This window comes from Chelonoidis abingdonii, chromosome 2 (genome assembly GCF_003597395.2).
Source record: "Chelonoidis abingdonii isolate Lonesome George chromosome 2, CheloAbing_2.0, whole genome shotgun sequence".
Lineage (NCBI taxonomy): Eukaryota > Metazoa > Chordata > Testudines > Testudinidae > Chelonoidis > Chelonoidis abingdonii.
Genome location: NC_133770.1, coordinates 235,206,728 through 235,232,823, shown reverse-complemented (window position 1 = coordinate 235,232,823; position 26,096 = coordinate 235,206,728). Strand labels below are relative to the sequence as shown.

At 40.2% G+C, this 26,096-nt stretch overlaps 1 protein-coding gene across 3 annotated transcripts in view; it reads right to left on the bottom strand.

Moving 5' to 3' along the window:
• The window catches only part of CHD7 (chromodomain helicase DNA binding protein 7), a 187,941-nt gene that overhangs the window by 109,860 nt on the left and 51,985 nt on the right, over positions 1–26,096 (bottom strand). For all 3 annotated transcript variants that reach the window (XM_075063037.1, XM_075063039.1, XM_075063038.1), the window contains one exon: positions 9,649–11,490. In XM_075063037.1, coding sequence (XP_074919138.1) covers positions 9,649–11,316 — 1,668 coding nt within the window. In that variant the 5' untranslated portion in view covers positions 11,317–11,490. The remainder of the gene's footprint in view (positions 1–9,648; positions 11,491–26,096) is intronic.

The following is a 26,096-nucleotide window of genomic DNA, read 5'->3' as shown; positions in this document are numbered from 1 at the left end:
GTATATAGTCCCTTTGTTTTCTTGGGAACCAGGGGGAGGAGAAATGGAGGAAGAAGAGGGTAATCTTTACATCCAAAATTAAATCCCAAGATGCTCTCAGCAGTAAAAAATGCAAACAATTCTCTCAGAGGCCATACATTTTTCTTAATTATTCATAAACATATTAGAGTTTTGTACTTTGCACTTTGAATTTCCTCTGCAAAACATAAAAGAAAATAATTGGCACTGGAATGTTAACCCTTTGAATGAGAGAGATGGAATGCAGACAAGCTCACTGTTGGAGCATTTCCATAATAATAAATAGAAGACAGCTAGTCAGTATAACCTAATAGATATGAAATATCTTCCTTGACCTTAACTGAAAAGAGTTTAAAACAGTCTCATAATTGTTCAGCTTCTTGAAAGAAAAATACAGATAAATTTTAATTATGTTCTGTCCCTCATACAAATGAAAGACACAAAAGCGTGGCAAAACAAATTACCCTATACTTTTTTCTGTACTAACCTCTCTCCCAACTCCTACAGATTTTCTTCTTTACTTTTCAATTCTGATAGAATAATCTTCATCTAATGTTGATAATATTGGGATGGCTTGCAGTTTCTTGCAAGTGATACTGCCACAGCAGTCAGCAGTAGTTACTGCCAGAAAATTTTATTTTACTCTGGCATGTTGAAGAACCCTGCAGCCAGCCAAAGAGAGATTAAGGTATGTATGCATGTTTTGGCTGTCTTTGACTCCCAACGAAACATGCAGCTGGCTTGGATAGAGAAAAACACCAATTTTTCCACGGTCATCCTCTCCACTCAAACTGGCTAAGAGTTTTTTTGGACTGCCAGAATTTGCACCCTTTCACTGTTGGCTTCAGGCCTAAAAGATGCCTCAAACAGATTACGATTCCAGTAGCAACAATTGTTTTATGCTGTCTGAGATGGAAGAGCAGTACACAGGACACTTCCAGAAGATCTATCAAGAACAGCAGCATTGTATGAGAAAGATTACTACTACTATTTCTGATACAGAATGCTAAGACATTTTTATTTTCAGAACAAAGACCAACTTTTTAAAAATTATTTATAAAAAGTTTAATGAAAAAGCCAAACACATGCTGGATAAGAAAAGTAAAAACTAGTCTTCGCTTAAAATTCAATATTTACTAGTGACAAAACACTGACTTGTTTGCAGTGTTGTAGCCATGGGATATGACACACACAAGGCAGGTGGAGGTAATTTATTGGACCAGCTTATGTTGCTGGAGGTGACAAGCTTTTGAGCTTCACAGAGCTCTCTCAAAAGCTTATCCCCTCCAGCAACAAAAATATCCAATAAAGGATATTACCGTGTCTCTCTCAAAGGCCTGACTTGTTAATCTCATAGTATCAGTATTTTGTTTAGCCATATAGTATTAATTTAGGTTTGGTAACCAAATGAAAGAAACTGGCAGTGTAAATTACAGATCAGTAAGAAAACATGATCTGGTCATTTTTCTTGTTACAACCCCTTTGTATGCAAATTAAACCAATCGGAGGGTGAAATTTTCATCCTTTCAGCATGCAAAGAACACCAATTTATTCACACTTTCTGATGTGTAGCTTAGTGCATCGTTTAAGCTGCCTCTGAATTTGACTATTAGAATCTAGGCTATTCAGATTTTTAAAAGGTAATATTCTTAATTTACACAATTTTCAGAGAGAGACTACTAGGACTGAGGCTCAATCCCAAGAAGCTTGAAAAACTAATGGACCTGTCACAAGAGTTACCCTGGTAAGGATCTACTGAATGGTCCCTCCCTTTGTTCTTTCACACCCCTCAATCCAGTAGGTCAGGCAATGTCCCTCTCCATTGCGAGCTGCAATGTTGCAGCTACTGGTAAATTTTAATCAGCGGGCACCATGAATGAGTTCAGTACAACACACAAACGAGGAGCATTGGCTCAGCTCTTCTCAGAAACTCCATTTCAGCGAGAAATCAAGCACCTCAAACAGTATCCCCCTTCTGCAGCAATGTTACAGTGCACCTATTGCAGTGTTCCTCATTTTACTTTTCAGACATTACTGGGAAAAAGCTTCTATGTCTCATTATTTAATTATTCCTATATTTAACTACAGTAATGCAGATTACTTAGTGCTTGCGAACTATGACTGACAGACAGCACTTGAGACTGAAGACTTCAACTTATGCACAGCTAACTGAAAATGTCTGTATTGTGCCTCCCTCAGTATGTCTGAATCCTGACTGGAAGGAGTCTCTGTGCCCATACTATTTTTGGCATCTTTGCCATCTCTGCCAAGAGGGGTGCTAATTACAGTGGTGATCCTCGTGATATGAACATCAGTCTACAAAGAACCAAAATGAAACCTGCAACTCACTCCTAGTAGGCCAAACACTAAAGGATTCCACTTTCTACTGATCTGGTCTAGATATCAACTGGTGACCTAGGATAGTAAAGATCCTTATCCCACTACTAATAGTCAGCCATCCAGTCCCTTGACTCCCAACCAGCATATATTTTTCATCTTTTTTATATATTTGTTGGCAGTTTTTAAGCAACAAGAGATAGGGTGTGCAGAATTCTGTACATTTTAACTTCACTCTCAATTTATAGAAAAGGAAATGAATGTTTAATTTCCTTCCAGGATGCCGCTACATACAATTACTCATTTAGCCATGATCATTATAGGTGATTATAGTCCAAGGTGAGACTAGCTTGGAACCATTGAGAAAATTACTAAAATGGCCTCCACTGGCGTCAAAGTTATGCAGTGGTTTTTATTTCTGAGAAAGTTACTTTTGTGTTTTAATTTTATACAAAAATTATAGAATCACAATTTAGGGCTGGAAGGGACCTTGAGAAGTCATCAAGTCCAGTTCCCCTATGCTGAGGCAGGAACAAGTAAACCTAGATCATCCCTGTCAGTATTTGTCTGACTTGTTCTTAAAAACCTCCAATATGTTGGGGATTTCACAACCTCCACTTACAGCCAATTCTAGAGTCTAGCTACTCTTATAATTAGGAAGTTCTTCCTAACATTTAACCTATATCTTCCTGCCTGCAGATTAAGCCCATTTTATTTCTTATCCTGCCTTCAGTTGACATGGAGAACAATTGACCACAGTTCTCTTTATAACAGCCCTTAACATATTTGCAGACTTATCAGATCCCCCCCTCAGACTTCTTTTCTCAAGACTACCCATATTGGGGTGTTTTTTGTTTTGTTTTTGTTTGTTTGTGTTAAAAAACACACTTTTCCTCATGGGTCACATTTTCTAAACCTTTTATCATTTTTGTTGCTCTCCTCCAGACTCTCTCCAATTTGTCCACACATCTCCTAAAATGTGGCATCCAGAATTGCACACGGTACTTTAGCCGAGACCACCTCCATGGCAAGCAGAAGAGGACAATTATCTCCCACAATCTTACATACAACACTCCTGTTAAACACACCCCAGAATATGAACTCTCTTTTACAATTGCATCACATTGTTGATACATATTCAATTTGTGATCCACTAAAACCCTCAGATCCTTTTCTGTAATACTGTCACCTAGCCAGTTATTCCTCATTTTGTAGTTGCCATTTGATTTTTGATTCCTAAGCGAAGTGAAGTACTGTGCACTTATCTTTACCAAATTTCATCTTATTTAATTCCGACCAATTCTCCAAGGCCCTTTTGAAATCTAATCCCATACTCCAGAGCGCTTGTAACCCCTCTCATCTTGGTGTCATCTGCAAACTTTATAAGCATACTCTTCACTCCATTATCTAAAGTTATTAATGAAAATATTGAATAGTACCAGACCCTGGACTGACCCTCACGGGACTCCATGGATATGCCCTCGCAGTTTGACAGCAAACCATTGATAACTGCTCTTTGAATATGGTCCTTCAAACAGTTGTACACCCATCTTATGTGAATTCATCAAGACCGTATTTCCCTACTTTGCTCATGAAAACGTCACATGGAATTGTGCCAAAAGTCTTACTAAAAATCAAGATATATTACATCTACTGCTTCCCCCCATCCACTAGGCCAATAACCCCATCAGTGAAGGAAATTAGGTAGGTTTGACATTTCTTGACAGATCTATGCTGGCTATTCCTTATAATCCTATTATCCTCCAGAATCTTGAAAACTGATTAATAATTTGTTCCAGTACTTTTCCAGATATCTAAGTTTGGCTGACTGGTATGCACTCTCTCAGATCTTCTTTGTTCCCCTTTTTAAGGGCAGATACTATGTCTGCCATTCTCCAGTCCTCTGGGACATCATCTGTCCTCCAGGAGCTCTCAAAGGTAATTGCTAATGATGCCGAGACTGCTTCAGCAAGTTCTTTAAGCACCGTAGGATGAATTTCATCAGGCTCTGCTGACTTGAATACATCTAACTTATCTAAATATTCCTTATAGTTTTGATTTGTTCCTTCCCCTGTTATTAAGTATGTGATCACCCGTAGCCCTTTTACGGAAGACTGAAGCAAAACAAGCATTAAGTACCTCAGCCTCCTTGATGTCATTAGTTAGCAGCACTCCTTCCTCGCTAAGTAAATGACATTTTCTTTTGTCTCTCAACATATTTAAAGAGCCTCATCTTATTCCCTTTTATGTTCCTTGCTAGGTGTAACTCATTTTGTGCCTTATGCCACGTCTACATGTACAGCACTTCAGCTGCACTGATACAGCTGTGCTGCTGCAGCGCGTCTGGTGACGACGCTATCCCGGCGGCATAAAAAAAAGCCACTCCCATGAGCGGCATAAGCTAGATCAGTGGGAGAAGCTCTCCCACGAACTAAGCACGGTGTACACTAGCGCTTATATGAGTGTAACTTATGTCACTTGGGGGGTTGAATATTCACACCTGTGAGCAACGAAGTTTTGATGATATAGACACTAGTGTAAACATTGTCTTAATCTTTCAGATTTTTCCTCTATATGCTTGCACTATTCTTTTGTTGTTCTCCTTAGCAATCTGTCCACGTTTCCACTTTCGGTAGGATTCCTTTATGATTATCTGATCATTAAAGAGAAACTAATGGAGCCACGCTGGCCTCTTACTATTCTTCCTATCTTTCCCTTGCTTTGGGATAGTTTGCTGTTGTGGATTTAATACTGTCCCCTTGAGAAACTACCAGCTATTCTTAATTCCTTTTTCCCTTAGATTTGGTTTCCCATGGAATCTTATCTACCAGTTCTCTGAGTTTGTTAGTTTTTTTTTTTTTAAGTTCATTGTCCTTATTCTGTAGCTCTCGCTCCTTCCTTTCCTTAGAACCATGAAATCTATTTCATTTCAAGATCTTTCATGCAAAATGTTTTTCACCTTCAGATATGCTACCAATTCCTCCCTGACTGTTAGAATCAAGTCTAAAATGTCTGTCCCCCGGCTATTTCCTTCATTTTCTGAAATAAGAAGTTGTCGCCTATACATCCCACAAACTTACTGCAAATTTTGTTTTGCCATATTACTTTTCTAACAGATGTCTGGATAGTTAAAGTCCAATATTACTAACAATACTTGTGTTTTGGATATTTCTGCTACTTGTTCAAGAAATGCCTCATCCACCTCCTTTTCCTTATTTGATGGCCTGTCGTAGAACCTTCTGCCATGACATCACCCCTATCTTTTTCTTACCCCTTTTATATTTACCTAGAGACTTTCAACTGGTTTGCCTCACCTCCTCCTGGACCTCAGAACAGGTGTATATTCTTGATGTACGATGCAACACCTTCCTGTGCTTACTAAAGAAGCTATACCCCTCTATACCAACATTCTAGTCATGAGATTTATCCCTCCAAGCTGTGATGCCAATTAAGTGATAATTTAGCCTACGGACTTACACTTCTCGTTTAATATAAAGTAACTTGAAAGAATCAAGCTTTTCAGGAGTATCAATCTCTCGCCAACTCAAATGAAGAAAGCAGAGAGATCATAAGACATCTGATGGACATGAAGCAAACAAATTCTGTATCATTGGTTTCAGGTTATAAAAGCACAGCAACAAGGATTTCAACACTATTGTAACCTTCATTTAAAGAGACAAGTTTTCACTAAAATGGGCGCTTCATGTTCAAGTTGTATAGTTTTTAAGGAGAAAGGGATACCAAAGTGTCTATACCAAGTATTAGGCAGGTGAGACATGGCAAGCCAAGTTGCACACTGTATCACAGAACCTTGCACCACTACTTAGTGCAATTTAATACATTTAACATAATTGCCCATTAGGAAACTGTTTTCTTCTATTTTAATTTGATCAAACGAATGGAAAATCTAGATTCCTCTAAAGGAGTAACATCTCTAGCCACAAAATGCTTGATTTATACTTTAAAATATTAGAATGAAAGCAGTCGTGATTACAGTCAATTACTGTATCACCACTCACCTTATTCCAATTATATGTATGAGTTCAGGATCACTAGTGAGCTATCCAAGCTTTTATTTATTTAGCACACAAATTGCTTTTATTTTATATTTCACCACAATAGTCATTTAAAAATTAGTAAGTGTCTCAGAAGTACATTTGAGAAGATTTTTCACTGAAATTGTAGACAGAACTTTCTACATTGGGGTGGGCAAACTTTTGGGCCCAAGGAAGGGTCACATCTGGGAAGAGAAATTGTATGGTGGGCCATGAATACTAACAAAATTGGGTTTGGGGTGTAGGAGCGGGTGAGGGCTCTGAGGTCGGGCCAGAAATAAGGCATTCAGGGTGTGGGAGGGGACTCCAAGCTCAGAAGGGGGTGAGGGTTCCAGCTGGGGGTGCAGACTCTGGGGTAGGGCTGGAGATGAGGAGCAGGAGAGTGCTTCAGGCTAGGACCGAGGGTTTCAGAGGGTGGGAGGGGGATCAGGGCTGGGCAAGAGGGTTGGGGGCTCGGGCTGGGGGTGCAGGCTCTGAAGTGGGACTGGAAATGAGAGGTTTGAAGTGCAGGATAGTGCTCTGAGCTGGGATTGAGGGGCCTGGAGGGTGGGGAGGGGGATCATGGCTGGGTTGCAGGCTCTGGGGTGGCGTTGGGAATGAGAGGTTTGGGGTGCGGGGAGGGGGATCATGGCTGGGGTGCAGGCTCTGGGTGGGGCTGGGAATGAGGGGTTTCGGGTGCAAGTGGGTACTCTGGGCTGGGATTGAGTGGTTTGGCAGGTGAGAGGGGGATCAGGGCTGGAGAAGGGGGTTGGGGGGCAGGGGGAGGCTCAGGGGTGCAGGCACCAGGCAGCACTTACCACCAAGCAGCTCCCAGAAACAGCAGCATGTCCCTTCTCCAGCTCCTACGCGAAGGTGCAGCCAGGCAGCTCTGCATGCTGCCCCATGTGCAGGCACCGCCCTGCATCTCCCACTGGCCACGGCTGCCAAGAACTGGAGGGAACTGGAGGGAACCCATGCCGCTGCTTCCAGGAGCTGTGTGAAGCAGCCCCGACCCTGCTTCCTGGCTGGAACGCTGGAGCGGGACAAGCACCAGACCCTACTCCCCAGTGGGAGTTTGAGGGCCGGATTAAAATGGGTGGCAGGCTGGATCTGGTCCAAGGGCCATAGTTTGCCCACCCCTGTTCTACATTAAAGACAATATTTCTTCCCAACCCTCTAATACTGCAAAATGTGAGACTGTTTAAATTTTATTGAAGCGCTACCAGATTTAATACTGAGTGAAACCGTGGTGTAAATTTACAGTGCTCCATATATTTTTAATACGTAATATTTATTAAGAGAATTTAAATTATGCAAGTCTTTTGGAAATTAGGGCCCATCCTCACTACCATTTTGTGAGAGATCTTCACCTGAGTTTCATTTCACCTCTTTTTTGCCCAAGCTATGTTCTTATTTCTTCATGCATCTGTCTCAACATGTTTTTGCAATTCTGCTTTCCATTTTTCATTCTTGATTTTTCCTCCCTGTTGCTTTATATTCTCATCCTTTTCTGCTCATTTGTCTCCTTGTCTTCACCTTATGATGTTCAAACCTCGTCTGTCCTATAGCATCCTTCTCCTCCTTATATCATTTTCTCCAACCTGCCTTACTCTTTCTAGATCCCTACCCATTCTAACACAAACACTTAGTTTTGTTCTCCTTTCCGTCTTCCCCTTTCCTTGGGATACAGCTGGCAACATGAAAGTAATTCCAAGAACAATTCTGCTAACTAGCAGGTGATGGATAATTCTCTGGGCATTCTGCTGAACTTTAATTTAGAGAAAAAATTGCAAATAAAAACATTCAAAATTTACTAGAATGCACACAGCCTGCACAAGGCTCCTTCAACTAACTAGCTGATTTGAAAAAAAAAAATCTCCTGAAAATATTGACTCCCCTCAACCTCATTTCTCTACCCCTGCTCCCACACAGCTCTTATCCCCACGTGGCTTCTACCTCTTGATTTCCACCCATTGCTTCGCCTACCCTATGGCTTTTCCTAGGATTTCATTTTGTCCAGCGAGTGCAGAAGCCTCTCCCACCAGCTGAATCACCATCTCTCCTCCACCCCCCACCAGCTGCTTCTCTCCACCCATGCATCTGATTCGCAGATCCATCACATGCTGTGCTGAGCAGCTAGCAGAAGCAGCCGGCAGGCAGCAGTCAAGGGGGCTGCTGAGCAGCTGCTTTCCATGCAGTGCTGGGACAACTGCTCATATGATTTATTAGACTTACTATATCAGACCTTATGACTGCATTCCAACAATTATCTCCAAATATTTATGGATAGTGCTACTTGGGATTGATTTTGGATATAATGAAGGACTGAAAAAATGGAATATACTATACCATGGTGTATCTGCCACCTATACATACAACAAAAAGCTCATGTCTGATTGGGCATATCGGTCGAGTTATAGTGATGGCAAACTTGAAAAAAAGACGAGAGATCTGATTTGATCATGCACAAAAAGAGTATAGATGCTTAGACAAACCTGCTAAGTTAGGTTGGAAAAGGCTCTCAAGAATTCCAGTACTTCCAGCTTCTGAATGGGAAACACTGTCAGAGCAGTGCTGTTTTAAGTGGAAGCAGGAAGTTCAGAGACTCAGTAAAACCAAAGTTGTGTGCATGTGTGTGACTCATCCAAGCCTCAAGAGGTTTGGTTTTAGGCTAAGATTCACATCTGCTCTTATTTTATCTAAACCAGGTTGCCCACCTCTCATCATCAGGTGCATTATTTAGTGCTGGAAAGTTTCATATGAAAAGATGGGGAACTTTTCCTTGAAGAACTTTCAACTTTACACTAAATTAAAGCATTTCAAATCTGCATCCCAAGCCTAAATTTGCTTTAAACAAGAAGTACAGCTATATTAAGCTGGCTTCACTCTGCAAGTTTGCAAATGCTTAAGTGTTGGTTTAATGATACTGTAAAAATTTAGACACAAACTTTCAGCTCTCTCTCATAAGATTCACCACAATAATAAAATAATTGTTGCATTCAGGATAAGTTTGATGCTGCTTCACATTTAAACATACTATGGTGTAATCCTGTAAAAACCATCACAAGACATAGGCAACGAATGAAGTTCCGGTAGCTTGCTACTCAGTAAAAATGTAAGTAAAATAGGAAAGACAACCACCTGTACACAGAACAGTCAAGGCAGAACAATGGTTTCAGAGCAATAAACCTGTATCCCAGGGTCTGAATAGATATATAATTGAAAAACGAACACTCTCTTTCAGTTGGAAGTAACTTACCTGAAGGACAGGCACTTTTTGTGGTGTATTCTGTGGTGACTGGTGAAGCTGTGCCCAAGGCTGGTGGTGGGGATGTGGTGGTGAAGACTGATGATGTATCCCTGGATGAGGTGGCATGGGAGGACAAGTTGGCATTTGCTGTTGAAAAGATGTCTGTTGACTGGGATGCTGCTGGCCAGATATCAGTCGTTCTTGTATTGCTTGTGGATCTGCAAGGCCAACACTGGGACAACCATTTGGTCTCATGTGCCCACCCATCTCCCGTGGAGTTGAAGACATACCCATAAATGGACGACTCTGTTGCATGTTTCGGGGGCCCATATTCCTCTGTCCAATTCCCATGGCACCAGGGGGCTGGTGTGATGGCTGAGGATGGGGTATATTTGGATAACTACCAACTTCCATTGGTATTCCAGCACTACCAGGCCTAACCTGTGGAGGAGGGGTACCTGCTGGATTACTCATTGCTTTCATAGGTGACATGGGAGGTGGAGAGGCATAAGTTCCCTGAGGCTGTGAAGGGTGCATAGTTTGTGTGTTCATTTGGTTGAGTGAGCCACTAGGGTGAATGGGCTGCTGGTGCATTAGTCCTTGACCACTGTTTGATGGAAATCCTACAGCATTTGTGTATCTTGGTACAGATTGATTCATTGGAGTGTTACTTGTAAGGCCTAAATTCTGATTCATCCCTGTATTGTTAACTAATCCCTGATTTAGGTTACTGTAAGGATATCGAGAATACTGCCCTGAGTTGTTTATAGTAGGTGAGGGTACTGTCTGGCTCCGAGAACTAAAATTAAGTGTTTGTGGCCTAACAGCACCCTGCTGAGGAGGATTAGGGGAGAATCTGGGACTGTGGGCTACTGATTCTCCATGGAGCGCGGTGGGGGGATGGTGGTGAAATTGTTGGACTGAGTGTCGCAAAGAAGGTGCCATGCTGGGATTCTGTTGGGGCACATGAGACAAGTGGCCAGGTCCTGAGGCGGCAATGAAAGGATTTCCCTGATTAAGACCTTCTTGACCTTGAGAAAACTGGTTCATCCTCTGCTGTTGTGGTTGACCATGCTGCTGCATTGAAAAATCACCACGAGCCATGTAGTTTCCCATTTGCTGCATGTGCTGAGAATGCCCCTGCCCAGGGGGTCCTGACGGTGTCTGTGGTGGCTGCGTCGGTTGCTGCTGCTGCTGGTATGGTGCTCTTATTTGGTCGGGCACCTGAACAGCCCGGGGTCCCCACATAGAGCCACTGTCTACAAAGGGTTGCCCGTGCCTTTCATTCTGCATATTAGGATAGACTCCCATCTGACCACCAGTGCCACTGCCATGAGGAACCTGAGGGACTGGAGGGTTGTGATACTGTGAGTGAGGAGAGGCTATACCATTCCCAGGAGCATTACTCATCATTCTGTTAGGCTGATCCATCAGATGCATTTTTTGCTGTTCATATTGATTATAGTGATCAAAGTGGGTCAACTTTGCTTGGTTTTGATTGGTGGGAGGATGATGAAGAGAAGACTGTAAGGAGGGGAATCCTTGATCTATGGGCATTTGCTGCCCCATAGGATTTACTGTATTTTCAGGATATCCACATTCCCCAAGACTTTCCAGCCCTTCACTGAAAATATTCCCATCTTCTCCAAATAGACTCATCATTCCCGGATCTGCCATCTTTTTTCAGCACAAAGCTCCTCAGAGCTACAAGTAGAAAGCTAGTCTGTGCTTCACCTCACTGAGGTGTTTGTCCTCAAAGCCTTTAATCCTCAAATAATCTCCTTCATGTCATTCCATATTTCCTTAATTCTTTCAGACCACGTAGTGTCAGCCAAAGTCTGGTTACCGATCCTAGAAGAGAGAGGAAAAAGAAAATTGGAAACAAATAATAAAATAGTCATACAATATTATAACACACCTCTGTTAGATGACACTAGATTGTTTCAGATGCTGAAGTGTATTTTTTAAATCTATTTCACTTTAAGAAAAAAACTCATTAGCTTCTATCAGAAGCTTTATTATGATAGGGCACTAGAGTGCAAGCAAAACACTAACCTTAACCTTAAATTAATCCATTCACTACACTTCCTAGTGTTCCATTCTTGGATGGAACAGAACAAAAGAACACAACATGCAGCAGCAGCAGCTGCCACAGCAGGCAGACAGATGTATGAATATAGCCAAGCAGCCCATCTGCTGAACTAAAGCCCTGAAAATGCTCTAGTTACTAACAGCATGTCCTTAACCTTATTCCCCTGAGCAGTGTAATCAGATGAGCAGGCAGCAGCATCAAGGGCTATGATAAGCTAAAGTTAGTTAAATGGACAACAGAATTGTGCAACACTAGTAGTGACTCTTAAAAGCTAAAGATTTTAAACCTGTAGATTTATATAAAAATTAAGGTGTTATTTTGCATCACAGTGATACAGGTCACAAATGGCTATTTTGTTAAATTAAAAATGGAACTATACAATATTGTTTCCCTCATTGCAAAACTATGCACTTGTTAGCTTCAAAACTGAAATAAAAATGAAAAGCTTTCATTCTGCAAGAGGGCAGATTTCTAAATGCCATGTTCAAACTAATACCCATGGCTCTAAACCCACTGCAGATCAAATCCATGACAGAATTTTTCTGTGGATAGAGGAAGTTCAATCACCGGGGTTCACTATTCACCTTCAGGCAAACTCCTTACTAATGACATAATACTCATTTGTGACTACATACTAAAACGTTTCAGAGTAAGACATACATTCTGCTTTGTATACAGTTGATATTCCTCCTGAAAACAAAACTCCAACTAATTACAAAGAACTGGTCACGGCTATAGTATTTTATTCATTTAAATACTTATGGCAGGTAATTATTACTGTCTGCAGTATTGTTGAGCTGTGCTGGTCCCTGGACATGAAAAACACAAGGTGTGCAAGGTAATATTTTTTATTGGACCAACTTCCCTTGGTGAAAGAGACAAAGCTTTTGAACTACAGAATTATTCCTCAGGCCCAAACATGAAGAAGAAATCTGAAGTTCAAAAACTTGTCTCTCTCAGTTAAGTATTACAGCACATGATGTCAGTTAAAAACTTTACATTTATAGTAACAGATTACTTTCCGAACAGAAAGGTTCCAAGAAAGTTCTAGCTTTTTCCATACAGGACTCAACTAAGTTTAAGATGGGATGAATGACATTTTCTTAAAAGTCATCTGCAAGTGGGATTAGGCTCTTTTGTGATTATTAAAAAAAGAGGACCTAAACAAATTTTTTTTTTTTTTTTTTTAAATATTAGAAATTCAGATTCTGTGATCTATGGCTGGAGGACATCTCAACATGGTAAGGGCGTGTCCACATGGCAATTGGAACCAAAATAACTCCATTGTAACTAACTTTGTAAACTATTATTTCAGTACAATTCTGTTTCAGAACACTTATTTCTGCGTTACCAAAAGTTATTGTTTAAAACTTCGTTTTAATTAATACCTATTTAATTTAATAGCTAACATTTGGAGAAAGGCCATCTTTTAGATGTTTCAACCACCATTCCTTCAATTGGAGGTGTCAGCTAACATGATACATTCTGTATCCTCCAGCAAAACCAGAGATATTGCAAAGAGAAAATGTCAATAGATTTTTGCCTGTGCATTTATTTAACCACTTTCCAAAGACCTCTCTACAAAAAGAATACAAGATCCCCTTCGTGTTTTGTTTTGTTTTTTTTTTAAAAAACCCACATTGATCACCACTTTTAAACGACCATCAATCCAATAAGATCTAGATCATTTAGGGTAAATTTCTTGAGTCTCAAATATCCCTAGAAGTACAAACTTATTGAAAAGTCAGTTACAAAGGACATAATTGTAGAGGTGTTTAAATATTAACACAAACTTCAAGTCAGAAAAATCAACCATATCAATGGTAAGGCCTATTTCACTCATGCAATTTTACAGCACAAAACTGCTGTAAGCTAGGCTAAACTGTTGCTTTCAAATTTCTTTGCATAGAGCAGTGGTTCTTAATCCGCGGCCCAATCAGCGCACAACTGCAGCCCATGTGAGATCCTCAGGGTCAAACAGATTGTATATATATATTGTGTGGGTACAGCCCACAACGGTAAATAGGTTGAGAACCACTGGCACAGAGGAATCCCTCCAGTGGCTCAGGGCCACTTCAGCAGCTCCTACATTATCACTCCCCCTGGCAGCTGGTGTAATACATACAGCAGCTGGGGCATTCCTCTACATAGTCAGCCTCCAGCTATCAGAAAAGCCTCCTTGCCAAGGAGTGGACTAGCTCCTGGAGTTCCAGAGAAGCCTAAAATTACAGCCACAATAGCTTCCTACCGCCCACCTTCTCCTGCATGGAGAACACAGCTTGCGCAAACCACAGAATCTGGCTCAAGCTGCCCAATCATCTAACTGTTCAGTTATGTGGCATAATATACAGGTCAGAATTTGTTCACCAATACACCTTATTATAAACATTTATGTCTTAAAAAAACCCAAGGGTGGGAGAAAGAAACAAAGGTTGGGGAGAGAAATAAAAAAAGTCCCTTGCTGCCAATTACACAGGCTTTGGGATTCAGTAACTGAAATCTACAAGTAAAAATTCTGACTTTGTAAGTGTCATGGTCTTTCCAACCCAGTTTCTCCAGAAATTAGGTCCAAATGCATGAAAATTAAACTGTTATATCTGAATGCTTAGTTTATTTTCCATGAGTTAACAGGCTTCCAAGGAAACTCCAGCAGGAGCCAGCTACCTGTAGCAGAGCCAATTTCAGATGATGGTGGTGAGTGGCTGCTACTATTTCCATGGAAACTGGTGAAAATAAGGTAATAGGTTTTGTTTAACAATTCACTTTATTTCTGGCCATTTGACCCCAATTTTTGCAGAAAGTAAACTGGGAAGGCCACACTGAAGAGCTGGTAGTCTGTAGCTGAACAAAGTTACACTCACTTAGACCACAGGCTTTCTGATGGAAGCTACAGAGGCCAAGACCACTGTGGATTTTCAGGTATGTAGTATTTCTAAGCCATAAACTTAAGGTGCAGTGTACAGAAACTTGTTCCTTAGCTACATTACTGACAGCTTTGATTAACAAGTAAATTGTATTGTCACTTATAGTACTATTTATGCTTCTTGCATATGTTCTGCATTTCTCATCTTGGATAATGAAAAGAGTTTCTCTTTCAGGTTGTTAGTGCTTTGGATTCAAACAATGCATGAAAATATTTGTTTAGAGATAAGTGTTTACATTAGTTGCAATTTCAGGAACATTTCCGTTAGCCTTATTTTTAAGGGTTTTTGATACTTAAATTTAGTATCAAATATAAAAGTTGATTGTGGCCATTTAAACAGGAAGCAACAATTTAGCTGTTCTTACACTTTAAAAAAAAAAAGAAAAGAAAAAGAAGGGCTATTGTTAAAAAACCACTATCAAGAAAGTTGGTTATGCCAAATATCTACTTCTGTCAGGAAGACAGATCTTCTATGAAATATTCGTATCTCAGGAGTTTAAGCAGCATTATACAGAGTGTGTAGTTACCAAGAAAGCTATTACAATATATAATTAAGATGATCGGCCAGAGAAAAATCAAACTAGAATACATACACTGACTTTGAAATTGTCATTTTCAGATTTACTAGGTAGGGTATCTTACCAAAAAACCCACAACCATGTAATCTTAGTGGTGTCTAGGTCTTAATTTCAAATAAAACAGTGCTATGAAACAGTTCTGAAGGTCCCATATTGGTAGAGTAAAGGGCTTAAGTGAGCAAGTTCATCAGCTCAGTAGAGCAAACAACTTGCTCCACTAAATGTTCTGCCTTTAACAGTGCCTAGCGATCAGTGAAAAATGTACTCAAACAGTTTGTTGATGAAGATTAAAATTTAAGCATCTGACTTGGCTATTAAAAAAAAGTTACATAGTATGTCTAAGGACTATGGAGGTGGTGTGAAAAGTTCTCAGCATTATAAAAAGTTCAATGTTTGTGTGTACTGCATCTTCACTGTCATTTCCAAAATGCCTTAAAATGGAGAGTTCTGTTTCCATAGAGTAGACAAACAGGCTAGCCAAGTGGTCCCCAATGTCACTTGTCAACGGCAAGCGGCATCATCAAGAGGCGTCGCCGCCGAAATGCCGCCAAAATTTGGCAGCATTTCAGTGGGTGCTCCACCACCGCATTGGTCCTTCGTCTAGCGCCCGCCAGACAAAAAGGTTGGGGACCACTGGGCTAGCCCATCTTTCTGTTGAGAATGTATAAATAGTCTGGGCATGAGAGAGATTTATGGTCTTGAAGAAAGGGATGCTCTGAGGACCTTTGAAGATCAGGCTACCAGGGCTGTTTGCAACAACATAATTGTTTTATTTATTAAATGCAATGTTAAGGTTGTGTAGCTAAAATAATGCAAATTAAAAATCCAAAAACAATTTTAAGATAGCCTCCAAAGGAAAAAAAGATGGATGTGTTTTTGTTTTGTTTTTTAAACTTTGACATATAAATAAGACCTGATCTTTTATTTAGTTTTGTGCTGGGGGAGAGAAACATTTTTTTCCCCACTCACCCATTACAGAAATATCAGCAATATTTACTCTTCTTCCCTGTTTTTCTGGAGGACCATAGAAATGGAAATGAGAGCTTTTGAGGCCCTCAGTTAAAGGGACAGATTTGCTGACCGTATGCAGACACTGCAGTTCAACATGAGTCAGGAGACTTGGCTTGCAGGGCTGTAAAATTATGGTGTAGCCATTCAGGCTCAGGCTGAACACTCAAACATCTTAACTGTTTGTATGGCATTTGAATTAAACCATTACAAACAAAAATCTTTATGCAGTCCTACTACAAATTCTCTCCTCTCAGATTAACTTATTTGTGACATCAGAATCTTACTTGTTCTCAGAGCTGAATTTCTAACTGGAAAGAGACATTATTATTAAACCATTCAGACAGATTTTATACATCTTAAGAGAATAAAAAGATCACTTTTTTGGGGTGGAGGGGGCAGATTATCCTTTAAATTAGTTGAACTATATATCCTAAATGTTTCAGGGTATACATTTTACAACACTGTAGTACGCAATAAGTTATGCATTAACACAAGCACAAAAAATATATCCAATGCAAATGAGAATGTGCTCTTGGAAGCTTAAAAAGTCAGCAACACACCACTGGATTTCGACTGTGCAGCCAGTACACAGTATTAATGAACTATTCGAAAAATACTCTTTCATAGACTGAATAAGCTGATTTGAAAGCCTTATTATCCCAAGGCAATGACATGGTGAGAAGGCTAGCCCAAGCCACCACAAAAGTGTCCCTAGATTCTGTCTCAGAGCTCCATCTTCTACCCTCTGGCTAGTAGGGGTTCAAAGATTTGAAAAAAATGTCATTCGAAAATTAGTGTCAAACAGCTTTCTCTATCTTCTCCCAATCCCCAATGGGTATTTAAAACTTTTGCTCCTCCAGTCTATTCCCCTCATGATAAAGAAAAGAAAAGAATTCCATTGTAATATAAAAGGGAGTTATTTATTTAGGTCATTGGACACAGACAAAGATTATTCTTTCTGGCATGCTAACTCCTAGCCTAGACACAGATTGTGCTTCCTAGTATTCCCATAAAACAGATTCCTGAATTTTAGCCCAGGTAGGGATAGAAGGGAGTGGTGACTACACTACACTGTACAGATTCCAAATAGCTCAGCACCCTGGTTGAGAGAGAATGGTCAACTGAAGGCTTGGCTACACTTTACATTTTATAGTGCTCTAACTTGCTGGCTCAGGGGTGTGAAAAATCACCCCCCTGAGTGCAGCAAGTCTGAGCGCCTTAAAGTGCTAGTGTAGACAGGTTCTGAGCGCTGGCAGCCGTGCTCGGAGCTGATCCCCTCATGGAGGTGGATTACCAGAAGCACTGAGAGAGCTCTCTCCCAGCACTCGTGCGTGACCACACTTGCACTTCAAAGAGCTGCCACGGGAGCATTCCCGTGGCAGTGCTTTGAAGTTTCCAGTGTAGACATACCCTAAGGAACTTACAGATGTTGAACTCTGAATCGTTCTACACCAACAGGATAATAGTTTTCAACAAAGGCTGAGAAAGAGTTGCGGAGCTGGCGAGGTGAGGACAAACTTTAATACTCCGCGTTGAACTAGGTAAGATTTTCTAGCACAGGCAGCTTTCTTGTTATAAAATGTCCAAGCAGCAACTTGTTTCTGCTTGAGCCTCTTGAGCCAGTCAGAAAAGATGCTTTTTATCAAAGAGCGTGGAATTTCTTTAGGATTTTATAAAATTCAGATATCCACCGCAAATGTTCAGAAGTGATATTCTCACAAAGAAAATGTGTTAATCTTAATGAGGACTATGTTCTGTTTGAAACATCAGCCATTTGTGCCGCAAAAAAAGGATTTAAAAATATAATTTCAGAAAGTAGTAAGTTCTCTTCTCTCTCCTACAACTCAAAAACAGTGGAAAAGATTTTGAGACTTTCCAAAAGAGACCAAGCATAGGAAAATTATGCCCAAAAAGCAGATGTTTCACAGGTTTAGAAGCAGGAGAAAATGGAAGTGATTAACAGAAATTTTTTGTTATCTTCATTAAACCACAGGTAACCAGTGTCTTCTATAATTCCACTTAACCTGGCATTACTGTCACAATCCTTCTGGTCCTGAGGGATCTCTCTACAACCCAATGAACACTCCCCATCCTCCTCCATACTCTATAGTGCAGTGTTGCCAATTTAGTCATTTTCCAATCCCACTCCTATAAATTCTGACCCCCTCTAATTTCAACTCCTGGGGGGAACACTGCCTATAAGAGCCTATCATGCAGGCTTGTTAACATCGCCTAGAGCAGGGGTAGGCAACCTATGACACGCGTGCCACTGATTTTCAGTGGCACTCACATTGCCCGGGTCCTGGCCACTGGTCTGAGGGGCTCTGCATTTTAATTTAAATTTTAAATGAAGCTTCTTAAAAAATTAAAAAAAAAAAAACAACAAAAAAAAAAACTTACTTTACATACATCAATAGTTTAGTTATATATCATAGACGTTTAGAAAGAGACCTTCTAAAAATGTTAAAATGTATTACTGGCATGCAAAACCTTAAATCAGAGTGAATAAATGAAGACACGGCACACCACTTGAAAGGTTGCCGAGCCCTAGCCTAGAGGTATTACTGTTAGTTATTTCCTCCACCTCCAAAATAGTTTATTGCTTAGCAACCCCATAGCCCTCAAAAGGCTCCACTCAGTATTTTAAGGCCTAACTGATTTAGAAGCCTGAGTTTCAAAAGTGACTTAGACACTTAGCAGTGAGTGTCATCAACTTGCACTGAGACTTAAGGTTCACCTACACTGAGTAACTGTGGGTACGTCTACAATACAAAGAAAAACCTGCAGCTGGCCCATGCCTGCTCACTCGGGTTTGCAGGACTCCTGCTGTGGGGCTGTTTCATTGTTGCAGAGATGTCCAGGCTCTGGGACCCACCCACCCCACATGGTCCTAGAGTCTTAGAGCCTGAGCATCTACACAGCAATGAAACAGCACCACAGCTGGAGTCCTGCAAACACAAGTCAGCAGGCATGGGCCAGCTGCAGGTTTTTCTTTACTGTGTAGACATGCACCGGCGTGCCACACAATAAACTCACCATGTAGCCAGTGCTACAGTGCAGTGAAAATCCTGGAGTGTGGCTTAAGCTAAATCTATACTAGTCACCTTTTTTGACAAAATTCTGTCAGTCAGGAGTATGAAACACACACACACACCCCTGACCATCAAAAGTGCCAGCTTGGACAGCACTATGTTGGCAGGAGTGCTCTCCTGCCGACATAGCTACCACCACTCATTGGGAGAGGTTTAATTATGCCAGTAGGAGCATTCTCTTCTGTGGGCATGCAGTAGTCCATAGCATAGACCCTAAGGCTACGTCTACACTGCTCACTTTACAGCACGGCCGTGGCATCGCTGTGACATGGGCAGTGTAGTCATGCTTTATTGCCAGGGGTAGCTCTCTCAGCAATGATAAGACGCTCCAAATGAGGGGTGGTAGCTTTCTCACCGGGAGCTTTTCAGCACTAAAATTTGTGTCATTCAAGAGGGGTGTTTTTTCACACCTTGAAAAACTAATGTTTTAGCTCTGAAAGTGGCAGTGTAGACACAGCTTAAATGCTCAGAGCAAAAGTTAATTCTGTATACATCTCAGTGCAATTAGTTCATTCTTCACTAAATAAAAGAATGGTTCTTTTAAATAGGATATCTTAGTGGAAAATCAGTTAATTCTCTTAAGACACTGAAATCTCATGATAATCTTCAATGAGAAAGAATCCCGTCTCCCTTCCCTCAGACACCTGGCATTAAGTAAAAAATATCTATACTAAAAATGGTTCATTGCAAAAAAATTAAGGCTAGGCTATATACATACCTCACTATTTCTCAGATTTCTTGCATAAAAATAACTTATTAGTTTTCATGTAATATTAGGCAGGAATTAGATCGGGGTTGGTAACCTTTCAGAAGTGATGTGCCGAGTCTTCATTTATTCATTCTAATTTAAGGTTTTGTGTGCCAGTCATACATTTTAACATTTTTAGTAGTTCTCTTTCTGTAAGTCTATAATATAAAATTAAACTATTGTTGTAAGTAAATTAAATAAAGGTTTTTAAAATGTTTAAGAAGCTTCATTTAAAATTAAATTAAAATGCAGAGTCCCCCGGACCAATGGCCAGGACCCAGGTAGCGTGAGTGCCACTGAAAATCAGCTTGCGTACCGCCTTCGGCACGTGTGCCATAGGTTGCCTACCCCTGATTTAGATTGTTCTTTATTTCCTTATTACATCAAGTACCTTGGCACAGAACTTGCTTTTACAGAGGTAATTGAGGGCACAAGAGTTTTCAGAATATCTGGCAGCTTGGTGCTGTCAAGCAGCTGATGTGAGAATGACCAGCTAGTAGTTCAGTCAGTGCCACACATTTGGAAACAATATCCTACGTCATTCAAATTCACAGAAGCTTTGATACAAAGCTACAATAGTAGCACCATATGCAGAATACTGCTATGATGCAAATGCATTGAGGGCTTCCCAGTACAGAATGTCCAAGCTACGGTCCTAACATGTGACTCTGCCACTTTTAAATGGGCAGTTATGACACAAAATAGGAAATCAAGCACGGTCTTTTCTTCCCAGTCTAGAAAGAAACCAGAACCACTAGAATTTTTAGCCATTTATTACCATTACAGATTTGGGGTGTTAAATGGTACAGCATTGAAAAATTAAACACTACTTCTAAATTTAAGTATATTTAACTATATTTAAATACAAAATACTTACATTTTTTTTTTTAAGGTAGAATACTACAGTTTCAGTGTTATTTAGTCTGATCTTAAAATGCCTTGTTTGACCATATGACCACATCTTACCCCCTCAGAAGTTCAAAATGAAGAGAGAAGGAGACAGTTTGTCTAAAAATACTTCAAGATAAGGGGGAACAAGCAAGAAAATTCCTGAAATATTTGAAAATTATTTTCAAAATATCTGATAGGAATATTATTTTGAAAAAAACTTGAAGGGAAGTAATGAAATTTTTGCACATACTTGTATAATACTTCCTTTTGCCTTATATAAATTAAAGGCCAAGTATACTCACTAAATCAAGAAAGAACTTTGACAGCACAAGTCTTGTTAATAATCCCTAGTATAAACTGTACATTTCACTAATTTCAGTATACAAAAAAGATGGAGTAAGATTGGGAGGGAGCAGGGAGAGTCAGAAGGGAAGAGTTATATTGTTGCCATTAGCTATCAAAAGATCTGCTAGCAATTACATTCTCCTATAAAGCTGACACTAAACCAATGGAGGATTCAAGAGGTGGGGCCAATGGCGACATGCTGAGGCACTGAAAAAACACCAAGCACAACTGATTACTCTCCTTAAGGGCCATGCTTTTTGTATACTTACTGCAGTTGTCACTGATTAACTAACTGATCTGGCAATTTCCTTCATTCTTTTGCATTTAAAAAGGATCTGAGAGGCTGAAAGTCATCCCCTTTCATATTCTAGGAGAAGTTTAAGACTGCACCCTGTCCTGATCATGTTATGGAGGGGCCCCTGTTCAAACAGGCTCCTCTTATGCACACTACCAACATTCTTTTTTCCAAGCTCGGAAGGGCTGCAGCTGAATCTCTCTGCAAGAGCACAGCATATGTGATTGCGAGGGAAGTATCCATCATGAATAAACTTGAGCACAAAGACAGGCTGAGTGTCATAGGATACAAAAGGGTAGAGGTCACAACAGTAAGCTGGAGGGACTGCGCAGGGCTGCGGCTGTTAATGCATGGCTGCTTCATTCATTTTTTGGCATGCAAAACAAACGTTAGGCAAGAGCGTTTCAAGTTTAAAACATATCCTATGAAGGAAACACATCCTGAACAAGAACTAAAAAATAATTGACAAAATGCTGAAGCCAATAAAATATCAGAGATCGAGAGGACACATAATGGAACATTTAAGCTATAGAAGGACAGCAAAAACTAAACCAGATTGTTGAAAACAGCTTTAATGAATTTTAGAATTCTCAGTTTTCCATGTTTTCTTTTTAAACATCTGATTACTACTGGAATATAATTATTTCTTTTAGGATCCTGGACAGGAAGCTTATCAGTTGTCTTAAAGATTTAAACACTCCTGAAATACATACTGCCAGCTACAGCATTCTGAGCATTTTAAGGAAGCCAGAACTTGTTATTTACCTTATCTGTTATAAGGCTAATACAATCTTGTTTCATTTAGAGTTTATGAAGCCTGAGAAATCACTTGATGAAATTACAGTCTAATACCACCACACATGGTATATTGTCCCCCATATATTCTCTTATTTCAATTTATTACTTTTCTACTTGAAAATTATTTTCCTGTACATGTGTTCTTCATAAATATTGGCAGATTACAGTCAGCATTTGTACAGGAACCACATATCCACACTCATTTTTGAGAAGATAAATATACCTCATACATTACAACTGAAAAGCCAACTTGAGTTTTCATGGGACTTATCAGAGCACACATTTTGTGTGTGTGAAATAAAATGGCAGCTCTTCACTTGTGCTGCTTACATGTAGGGAGATTACTCATATTGCTTCTGGCATTTAGGTTTTTATTCACTTTTCAGAGTTAGGCAAAAAGTTATTGGCATCAATAAATTTAACATTTGTCTTGCAACTTAAGTATGTAATATCAATATTTACAAAGCATATTCAGAAACTTAAGAAGTAATTTATCTTACAATAAAATGTGAACTATTTAACAGGTTACAAAAGGATTGTGTATGATAATCATGTAATGAACCACAATAATTATTTCAAAATGCACCAAACACAAATGCGATCTGCCACTTTGCAGCTCTGCTGTACCCTCCTGGCACTAGGTCTTATATTAAAATAAATGGCCTCACAGGTTTTAATCTGTTATCTTGGAGGAACAAACATGTAAAGAATTGTTAAGTCTTTGCCCAGACATCCTGTCCATTTTCAAATAGTAAGTTTAAGTGTTAGTCACCAACTAAACACCAAAGCTACGGTAAAGAAAAGATGTTTTTAAAAAAACATTTAATGCAATGCATTCTGGGGTACAAATCAGCTGATGTGATGGGCAGGCACTGGTGGCTACTCACTCCACTTACTGAGATCATGATCACTCGGAGAGCCAAAAAAATCCTAAATTAATGTGGGTTCCAAGGCTGATACAGAGAAACATAAGAATACAGTTCTGCAAGAAGAAAAACCAATCTTTAATACTCCTTATATCAGCCTAGGACTGAAAACTAATAAGCAATCCAAATTGAGTGATAAGACTAAGAAATTACAGCATGCAGGTCCGTTTTGGTCAAATGTGGCGTCATTATAACTTATAATAAGGGGTAAATGACATGACTCCTTTCCAGGTCCACTGCTTTACCCATTTCTTAGCCTGAATTCTACTTTCAAGATCCAGGAAGCAGCCAAGAGTCGAAGAGGAATAACACAAACCTGAGCAGCTAAAAATTTACTTCTTAGCTTGTAGGCCTCACAAATACAAGAGGAAACTAAACTATTGCAAAGTTAGAGGCAGGAAGATCCTATTTAGCTTCACAATACCACAAGAAGCTTCAGACTTTCAAAAGACTTTGTCCTGTGTAAATAAAATTAAGGTTTGTCCAGAATGTAGTAACCACTTATGGTACAGGGTGGGGATAAAAAAAAAAGAGGGGAGTCTGTTAAGTGTGATTTTACTTTAAGTTTAACTCCAAAACCGTTACTTTGTCCTCCTTATTGCAACAAGGATTTTTTCATCATTGCAGTAAAGGAGAATCCTCCTGAGGTGTACAGCACAACTCCTCCAATACCACCTCACATGTCCCTCAGCTTGGCTTGTAGAGCATAGGTGGACAAAAGGGGATATGGCTGACTCTTTTCTGTGCTTCAGTAGGCACACTGAGCCACTGAGGATAATGGCAGACAGTTTAAGTTATACAGCCTGAAGATTGCTATAAAGTGAGGACATAACTTAGTCTTAGGGCTTGTCTACATGGCAAGATACTGTGTGGCAAGCCAGGGTGTGAATCTACAGCACACCAGCTTGTCACTGCTGCAGTGCACTGAAAGTCCTAGAGTGAAGTCAAGTAGCATCATTCTCTTCCCCCCCACCCCCGCCACTCCATACTTCTGAAATCCATGCAACAAATATTTCTAGGGCACTGACTGTGTCATAAACAGATAGTAAAGGGTTAACAAGTCCAGTAAACCTGGCTAACACCTGACCAGAGGACCAATCAAGAGACAAGATACTCTCAAATCTTGGTTGAGGGAAGCCTTTGTTTGTGCTTTCTGGGTTTTTCCTTTGTTCTCTCTGGGTTCTGAGAGGGACCAACCATGTAAGCAGATATCTCCAAGTTTCTGAAACAGCCTCTTCTGTTCAATTTAGTAAGTACCAGTTAGAAAGGCGGTTTAGTCTTTTGATTGTTTTATTTGCAAATGTGTATTTTGCTGGAAGGATTGTATCTCTGTTGCAATTTGTATTTGTGCTGAGGGGAGGATTCTCCCTGGTGTCTATAAGCTGAAAGACCCTGTAACATTTTACATCCTGATTCTACAGAGACAACTTTTACTTTTTTTTCCTCTCTTTTATTAAAAGCTTTTCTTTTTTTAGAACCTGATTGATTTTTTGGTTATCTTGTGCAAGACCCAAGGGGAGGGAGTCTGCACTCACCAGGGAATTGGTGGGAGGAAGGAGAGAAGGGGGAGGAAAAGCCTGATTTCTCTCTGTGTTAAGAATACTCTCTCTCCTCAGGGAGAGTCTGGAAGGCGGAGACAATGTGGGGGGGGGGGGGAGGTAAACTTCCGCTCTGTGTTAAGTCAAGGAGTGAATCACAGCGATCTCCTAGTGTAACCCAGGGAGGAGGATCTGGGAGGAAGAGAAGAGGGGAATGGTTTATTTCCCTTTGTTGAGACCCAAGGGGCTTTGGGTCTTGGGGTCCCCAGGGAAGGGTTTGGGGGCCAGAAAGTGCCCCAAAACACTATTTTTGGGTGGTGGCAGCTCTATCATTTCTAAGCGAGTAATTAAGCTTAGGGGGGTTCATGCTGGTACCCCATCTTTTGGACGCTAAGGTTCAGAGTGGGGGTTCATACCATGACAGACTGGTCATAATATCTAAATGATAACCATGGAACAACAGCAGAAGGAAAGACAAGATGTAGGTCCAAGGAAGAGCATCCTGTTCATTCACCTAAGAATTCAGGCTCGTATCTAGCAGAGTAAGTGAGGCAGTGCTCTTCTGCAACCAAAGTGTTCTGGGAAGAGCTTTTAAAGGTCTTGGCTGTAGATGGTAGACAACTGAGTCACTCACACTTTAATGTTTAAGCATAACGCCTAGTGGGATGGTATCTAGTTTTTAGGTACCTTTCAGCTTAGCAAAGCAGCTGGTATGGATTTCTTCAAGAAAGCCTTACTGAATCTCATGTGGTTTATTTACACCACTGTGAAGGAATCACAGCAGATATAAGAAGCCTCTTCCAGTTGATTTCAAAGTGATAATAAGTGGAAATATACTACTCTTGTCTCTAGTCACAGTCCTGAAAAAAATATCATTTGCTTTGCACCATTGTATTAACTAGTGAAATCCTCAACTTGTCAAGCCTACTGTAAGTGTTTAGCTGGTGATCTCATGGCTCTCCCCATCACATTACTGTTATTGCCAGTGTAATATTTATTTTGTGCATAAATATATTGGTGGATGCCAGACATATGGTCACTTATTTCGTGCTGTGAGTATTATTCTTTGCAGTGAACATCTGTAACTTTGAACAGGGGATCAAATTCATGTTACACCATAAAGCACACTGTTATCATCCCAACCCATGGTAAACACAGATGGCCCACTACCTGCTCTAGTTGAATCTTTTACTCGTCACTGTCCTTGACTCTCAATATGC